Genomic DNA, 9,095 nt, shown 5'->3' with positions numbered 1-9,095 from the left:
TAATGAAATTCAGAGATTACCGGGACATTTTGGAGCACAATGTTGAACCCACTGTCAAAAAGCTGCATCTCTGTTGAGGGTCCTGGATCTTCCAGCAGGACAATGACCCCACACTTCATAAAAGCACCCGGGAATGTTTCAAGATAGACACTGGATGGTTCTGAAGTGGCAGCAATGAGTCCAGATCTAAATCCCATATAAAACTTGTAGAGAGATCTGAAAACAGCAGTTGGGAGAAGGGACCTTCAAACCTGGGAGAACTGGAGCAGTTTGTACAAGAAGGGTGTGCCAAGCTGATAGTAGAAAGGCGCAGGAAGCTCATTCATTGCTACAGGAAGAGGTTGATTGCAGCTATTTTGACCAACGTCAAAAAGTCTAAGGTGTCAATCATTTTGTCAATGCCATTATTGTTGTGAATTTCAACTTATGTCTGGAGAAAACTGAGAAATTTGAAAAAAGTACATGGGCACCAATATTTTCTGCCTTGACTGTAAATGAGTCATCAATTAAGTGAATTGCATGAGAGAAGTTCTTATTACCTAGAAGGAACAAGACATCCAGCTGCTGTAAGTAATTTACCAGTTGAGAATTACTGGATCTAGTGAAATAGTAACACAGGTTACAGATCTCATTATATGACCCACTTCACACCTTCAATTACAGGGAGTTAAAACATGATGTAATATTTATTTTATTTATTACACAGTTCTTTACATATTTACTCATCACATCAATCCCTGCCCCAGTGGCAAAACCATCTATATTCCCCAACAAACACACATACACACTAATTATAGCAGAAACCAACCACCCTATCAGTATTGTCTTTGGAGTGTCAGGAAACCGGTGAGAAAACCACACAAACATGGGGAGAACATAGAAACTCACAGGAAGGAACTTGGTGAAACCAAACCCATGATTCTAGCGCTGTGAGATAGTGCTTAGGTCATATAGTACCCTATATAATGACAATGTGGTCTTTCTATCATTGCGGAGAGTTAGACCGACCTCTAATAGAATAACTAAACTGCACTAAATTCCCCAGATGAGCAAACTGTTGCATCATTATACTGAAGACACACATTCCAGTTCTATGTTTAGGTGGTAATTCATTTGTGATATATTAATATATTGTGTGACTTTGAAGATTTAAATTACACTCGATTAAGCGGGGATACCAATATACAATTCTGAGTATAGTCTAAAATTAAATTTTTTAATCATTTTCATTTCTAAAATAATGGAAATCAAATACCACTGCAATTCTGCATCATATATTTATATCATCTCATGGACTTTTTTTTTCTCTATGAAGACTCATGTTTAAGAAGATCTGATTCATATGTAAAATATTTCCCACATTCAGAACATGTAAATGGCTTCTCATCTGTATGAGTTCGCTGGTGTTCAGCAAGATATGATTTGCTTCCAAAACATTTCCCACATTCAGATCATGGAAATGGCTTTGCACCTGTGTGAATTATATGATGGGTAATAAGGGTTGATTTCCTTCCAAAACATTTCCCACATTCAGTACATGAAAAAGGCTTCTCACCTGTGTGAGTTCGCCAATGTCTAAGAAGATCCGATTTATTTAGAAAACATTTCCCACATTCAGAACATGGAATTGGCTTCTCACCTGTGTGAACTCTCTGATGTGTAGCAAGATTTGACTGCTGTGTAAAACATTTTCCACATTCAGAACATGAAAAAGGCTTCTCACCTGTGTGAAGTCTCTGATGTGTATCAAGCGTTGTCTGCTTTGAATAACATTTCCCACATTCAGAACATGAAAATGGCTTCTCACCTGTGTGAACTCTCTGATGTGTATTAAGCACTGACTGCTGTGTGTAACATTTCCCACATTCAGAACATGAAAATGGCTTCTCACCTGTGTGAACTCTCTGATGTGTATTAAGCACTGACTGCTGTGTGTAACATTTCCCACATTCAGAACATGAAAATGGCTTCTCACCTGTGTGAACTATATGATGTTTCTTAAGTTCTGATTTATGTTTAAAACTTTTTCCACATTCAGAACATGGAAATGGCTTCTCACCTGTGTGAACTATATGATGTTTCTTAAGTTCTGATTTATGTTTAAAACTTTTTTTACATTCAGAACATGAAAAAGGCTTCTGACATGTGTGAACTCTCTGATGTGTAGCAAGATTTGACTGCCATCTAAAACATTTTCCACATTCAGAACATGCAAATGGTTTCTCACCTGAGTGAACTCGCTGATGATCAGCAAGATTTGATTTCCATCTAAAACATTTCCCACATTCAGAACATGCATATGGGTACTCACTTGTGTGAGTTTGTTGATGTTGAATAAGATGTGAATTGAATGTAAAACATTTTTCATATTCAGAAAAGGCAAGTGACTTTTTACCAGTGTGAGTTTTCTGATGATTAACAAGATATGATTTCTGAGCAAAATTTTTTCCACATTCAGAACATGAAAATTGTTTATCATCTGTATAATCTGTACTGTGTGTAACAATATCCGAGTTGTAAAGTGAACATTCCTCATTAATTGAAGGATCAGATAATACATTTGCACAGTGAAGTAATCCATGTATATTTAGGGCAATGGGGTTTTCTCCTGAAGAATTTTGTGTGATGTTGTTATGTTCCATTTCACAATCTGGAGATAAAATGAGATGTCTCTCAGAGTTATTCCAGATCTGTTGTTCATCTGCTGGGAATAAAATAAATATATGGGAATACACATTTCTGCAGAACAGATTTTTTTTTTACTATAACAAGTGTATTTCAAAAGCACAGCATTACCATACAAACAGTGAATTCAACATTTTCAAGTTTCAATTTGTGAATGAAGAATTATAGAATATATTAAAAAGCTTCTATTACATGATATGATGTCACACTGTTATTCAAGACTGCTCATTGGTTAGAACTTTATGAAGAGAAGTTGACATCATTATTTAAGACAACTGAGCAAGATGAGGACCCAGGAGCGCTAAGAATGGTGAAGACATTTTTCTGAAATCTCTCCAGTGGACCCTGATGAAATACGAGCCCTGGTATTTCGTCTACTAAAGACTGGTGTTGTTATGTACTTGCCCTTAGATTTGCCCTCATTCAAGATGGCCGTGATTGCCTCATGAAGTTTCCATCTTAGATCTCTGTTATGAACTTGACTTACAATAGCCCTTATCCGAGATGGCCGGGACTGTCGCATGACGATTCCATCTTGGATCTCATTTCCTGTTTGGGCCTAGAAAAGGCACTTCCTGTTATGAAGCCTTTGCTCAAGTATTGTGTTTATGTCTGAACCAGATGATTCCACAGAACCTTGCTCCCTTGTGATTTGGAATACAATTCCTGGATACCTCTAGAAGACCTTTATCTTGTTGATACTTTGGACGTTTCTTGTTGGACTCTTGATAATTACTTATATATCAAAATAAATCCTGCTTAATTTCAAAACTACCTGGCTATTGGGTTCCGTTTGTGATACCAGAAGTGTGACAGGTGTTCTGTAAGGGTGCAACATCTGGGCTTGGTACTGGGATTCCTGGAGGTTAATGTATGAAGTATCGGATTCTGCAAGTCGCCAGAAATCGGCAATTGCCACTTTAAATTTCCCTTGCAAAGTCGACGATTTCCAGTGACTTGCAGAAACCGATGCATCATAGATTTACCCCGTGGACTAGATTCAGACACCTCACCTATAATCTAACCTGTAATCATAGTTACAATCTAAAACATTCACTTTTAACAATGCTCACTCACACTTTAGACTCTAGACTCATATGCAGGTCACATTTGCTGGCTGACCTCACACTGTCTTATCACTCTCAGGATCTCCATCTCAATCTTTGCAACTGTACCTCTCTCTCTAACAGGGGACATCTCCATTAGAGGTCAGACACAACCAAGCATCTAAGAGCACTAAATCAAACAGGTATATGAACAGACCGGACTTGAACAAACCCTGGTACAAACGAGTATAATCCACCAGAACACATCACCTTTTTAAACACTAAGATCCTGCCAGAGCTCTCGGTCCACACTCAATAATTACATCACAGGAGCGTTACTCTCTCTCTTTAGCATCAAACCTCAGAGGGTCATTATGCTTTTGCACTACAGAAGACCACATCCAGTCCCACTCACAGCATATAAATAACTATGCAGAATAACATTTTAACTTAGACAAACATATAAGAAACTTTCTTGAAAATCTCCTGCCCTTGCAAAACAAACAGAATGGCAGAGAACTACAATCTTCTTTCCAATTATACTTTTACAACATTCCTCTGGACCAAAAATCAAAGCATGGACCATTTTCATACGCTATACTTTTATAGATATTTTCTGCTCATGAATGATCCATAGCAAACGTTGACAAAGTGTCACGAAACAAAGTCCCAGACACTTTCCACAAGGACTAAGCCCTGAGACCCCACCCTATTAATCATGGTCAGAGTTTCTCAAATATCAGGTGCCCCTATGTTGTCCCCAGAAGGATAGGGAGATGCAAGTACCAAGCATGTTCAATAATGGTTCTGTATGCCCAGGATCTCAGTGGCAGGGATAGGTTGGGAACTTAAAGTGGTCCTGGAAAAAATTATACAATTAGCCTCATGTCGGTGAGACTAAAACTACTGTAGACGGAGTCCACACATACGGATAGGGTTAGTACACAGCAAGCCCTAGCCACATGGTGATAGACGAGGACAATGCAACACGCAATGGTAGGAAATTTCACAGCAAGCAGAACCTGTCACAGTAGGTCAAGATAATGCACAAGTAGGTAAAGCAAACACAAGCAGGCCCAGTTAGCACACCGGTGGGTGGTATACATGTATTAGATATGTGAGTAGTGTAGCTTAACCCAGCCTCAGGGAGTTCCCAGGGTTTGCATTAATTTGAGTAGTTAGGTCTCAGAAATCCTTGCTCTTACATGAAGTCTGGCCAACATCAGATAGATCATTCAACTGGGATCTCATCCACTGTCAATCTCCCACTGGTTCTAAAGTCTCCCTAGCAGTATAAAATTGAATACAAATCTCATTGCCTCCACTTACATGGTGGGGTATGCCCTTACCACAAAGAATAGGGACCACCCTCCTAATGTCCTCTGTACCTCTTCTTGCGGGCAGAGATGGCTTTTATATCTAAAAAACACATACTAATATAGCTGTAAATCACATCAACAATTCAAAGATATTATTTTTTGTTCAAATTAAACAAATATACTCATGTAGGCACCATACAAAATGTAATGAGTCTTGTTTTACATTTTGCTTAGTGCATACATGAGTGTATTTTCGTTTCAGCCGAACAAAAAAAAATAATCTTTTGAATTGTAGATATTATACAGTTTTGCATGATAATTTGGTCAGTATTAGTGTCCGCCCCACAGCACAGCACGCTACGGAGTGAAAGGGCGTACGCAGCTACTACACGTGGCAGCAACAGTATTTGGTCTTTTACCATACATTCGCACAAACACGCATACTTGTAAAATAGTACACATTAATAGTAGTTGCAACACATAGTCAGTTATGTCGAAATATAGTAGTATTTATGTGTTATATTAAAGTTACATGCATATTAGTGAAATATATGGAACAGGTTGAAGGAATCATATCATGAGTGATATCATAATAAACCTCTTTACATTTCCTACTGTTTGGTTCACTCTGCGAAGGAATCGCAGAGTGCATACGCAAGTTATGAATGATAGGGAATTATGGACTACTTAGGACTAAGGAGTCTTGGCGGGAAGAGCCGAGCATACCCCCTGGAGAGATGACCCCCTCCTTTGGATTCCTTAGGATGAACTAGCCAATGATTGACAACCCCTTGGACCTTCCTGAAACCTGGACCAATAGAAGCAAGCTATACCATCTTCATTGTATTACTGTATTTCTGTGTGCATATAAGCAGCAGCTTCACATTCAGTGTTCAGACATCTTGTCCCCAGACTTCAGGATTGAATGACTGCACACTGGATCCAGAGCGCCTGAGATAAGTAACGGCTGTATTTATTATCAATTCGCTTGAACATATTTTACTACTTATTGCGAATAAATCTTTGTGCGTTGGAAACACAAATCGAGGTTCGACAATCGTTATTGGTTAGCGACAATACGCACTTAACAATTTGGGGGCTCGTGAGCTTTGGAGGTTTCGTTGCCGATGATACGCAAGACCAACGGATTTCGGTTCCGCAACAAAGGGTGGAGACGCGTCATATACGGGTAAGAACGCAATGTGTTCAAAACCTGAATTTTACTCTGTGTTGTGAAACCGAATGTCCGTTTTGCATTATCTAGGGCACGCTAACTAGAACCTAGGGACAAAAGAGAAAACTGTTTCTTTTTACGGTCATTGTGCGTTTTAACTGTATTGCATTGCTTAGCGTATGTGTATTTCCTGCTGTGCGTACGCGAACTTCCGGTAGATTTGCCACGTGGTTAAACAATCGTCTTGATAGTTATTATATGTGCATAGTATAATTACTTGTGAAAGCCTCTGAGACATTATTACTGTTGTTGGGAACTTTTGATTTTCTGCGCAGAAAATGTGTATAGTGTGTGATTTTTTAACGTAGATACACTGTTCATTATTCATTGTGCTCAGTTGCTGTCTGACGAGGCGGATTGCCCAACTGAAGGACGGTATACAGGGCAGGTATACCGAATGCGAAAAACGGGTTTTCGCAAAGCGCTGCCAATAGATCGCAAGGTTTGCTAATAATTAGTATTGGTAGGCAGTGCGATCTAACCGCACGACAACCGTTAGTGCAAATTGGTGAAGCAGCTAGGAGGAATTATATTGGAAAGGCTGGTTGATTGTATCGACTTTGTTCTCCCAGTTATAATAAACTCAACAGATTTTTGTGGTTTAGCCAGGGTATCGAGGAGCTGATAGCCCTTGGGTCCCACAGTGATATTGTCTGTGTTAGGGTTCCTTGTTTAGTACAAGAGGAAGCAAGTGGACGCGGCTTGAGCAAATACGTCCACGGCCAGAAAGAGATCTCTAGCGGTAGAGTGTTTGTAGCAAATTGTTGAAAGTGTTCTGCATAGATTGGTGTTGTTCAACATGGGTGCTAAGCATACGCTAGAGATGGCCAGTGTACTGCCTAAGGAAGGTCCTATTGGTTCAGCGAGATTTCTCATGTGTAAGAAACATGGTGCATACGCAACTGCGTATTGCGACACGTGGGTCAAGATGACCAAAGATTGTGATAGGCCTTTCCCAACAATAGGAAGTTTTAATGCAGAGGTACTAAATACTGTAAAAGATAAAGTATGGTTGATTAAGTCAACGAAAAAGAGAAATAGACATAATGATTGTTTAAAATTGTGGCAAATGGAAGGTAACACGTGGCAGAGCAGCGAATGCACAGCGGAAGTAGGCGTGGCGAAAAGCGCGCGCAGGGCGGAAGTACCCGTTGAGAAGCGTGGCGTACTCAGCGCAAGCGCACCCCCACCACCTTATGTGACGGGAGGGGTAAGTACAGCCGTTATTAAAAACGAAAAAAGAGAAATTGCTAAATTGTATCCGGTTTTAAGCCAGTTTAAAACAAGTGTATCAGAAGATGAAGATAAACCCACTGTGATTTCAGCCATTGCTCATGCTGTTAATATGCTAGAGGTTCAGCGTAAGTATGGGAAAGGAGCAATGGCTGAGATAGGTGAGAGTAGTGTCATCACTAAGAGTGATAGCGTTCTAAATCTTGAACCAGCAGATCCGGTAGTGACTTCTGAAAACAGTGAACCAGTGGGTGCGTACCCAGTCTGCACAGTTCCTTTAAGAAATGTTACAATGCATTGTCCCTGGACTAGATCAGAATTACGTTCCATTATGACTGAATTCCCAGATCCCAGAAAAGAGTTGGCAAAGTGTCAGAAATTTGTTAAAGACTTAGGAAATGCACACGAACCAACCGATAAGGATTGGCGTGTAGTGTTGAGGGCGTGTCTTCCTCCCCATACTGACATACAAAAATGTATTAAAGATTGTGTGTTGGATGAAGATGACACCTTGACTGATGAGATTAACCAAGAAAATATAGAACAAATTGTTAAACATTTAGCCATCTATTTTCTGGTAGTAACGAATTGGAGTAAAATTTTCACCATCAAGCAGAAAGATAGTGAGACAGCAGCAGATTACTTCATTAGAGCTATAGCAGCAATAACACGGTTCACTGGGATATCAAACATAGGTGAGGACCCACATAACAGAGAGGTAGCTGTAGGAGTATTAATGGATGGCCTTAGAGAAAATTTAAAAACCAGAGTACAAACCACATTACCTAATTGGAGAGGCATCACAGTAGATTCTCTTAGGGAGTCTGCTGTGGAGCATGACAAAAACCTTTTTAGAAAGAAGGAAGAGAAAAGTGATAGGTTAATGACTGTGAGTATACAGGCTTTAGAGGGGATGCATACACGACCACCAGCATACAACCCACATAATAAGAAACATAGAGTGATCAGATGTTTCAATTGTAATGAAGAAGGACACGTTAGGAGGGATTGTAAAAAAGACCGATACAACCCTAGAGGTAGGACACATAGATATCCTCCAAGGAAGGACTCACATAGAATAGAAGACTCACATCTACCCGCACATATTATAACAGCAAATATTGCGCGGGAATATGATAGTCAGCGCTAGGGGTCAGGTCATACCTGTAGTCTACAGCCAGTGAGGTTAACTGAGAGTCCGAGTGAAGAACCAACAATGATAGTTGACATAGCTGGTAGGAAACAAACTTTTCTTGTAGATACAGGGGCGGTCCGATCTGTAATAACCTCTTCTTTCAATCTACAGGTGACCAGTAAAACTATTCCAGCTATGGGGGTAACGGGAAGAGTGTTACATTATCCTCTAACTAAACCTGCTGAAGTTACTATCGGGCCCCTGCATACCAAGCATTCGTTTCTTCTGGCTGCGGCGGCTCCTACTAACTTGCTAGGGAGAGACTTGTTATGTAAAATGGGATGTGTCATATACTGTACTTCAGATGGTGTGTTCCTAGATATACCCGAGAAGGTCGCTCATGAGGTACAGGACATATTGGACACCCCTCAAAGGTTAATGTT

At 39.9% G+C, this 9,095-nt stretch overlaps 1 protein-coding gene across 1 annotated transcript in view; it reads right to left on the bottom strand.

Moving 5' to 3' along the window:
- Positions 1 to 675: 675 nt before the first annotated feature.
- Positions 676 to 9,095, bottom strand: part of LOC142095475 (uncharacterized) — a 65,285-nt gene continuing 56,865 nt past the window's right edge. The window contains 1 exon segment of the mRNA XM_075178420.1: positions 676 to 2,754. Coding sequence (XP_075034521.1) covers positions 1,308 to 2,754 — 1,447 coding nt within the window. The 3' untranslated portion in view covers positions 676 to 1,307.

The sequence above is a fragment of the Mixophyes fleayi genome, chromosome 6 (assembly GCF_038048845.1).
Source record: "Mixophyes fleayi isolate aMixFle1 chromosome 6, aMixFle1.hap1, whole genome shotgun sequence".
NCBI lineage: Eukaryota > Metazoa > Chordata > Amphibia > Anura > Limnodynastidae > Mixophyes > Mixophyes fleayi.
Note: the sequence above shows the minus strand (reverse complement) of the source record. Positions and strands in the feature narration are given on the sequence as shown.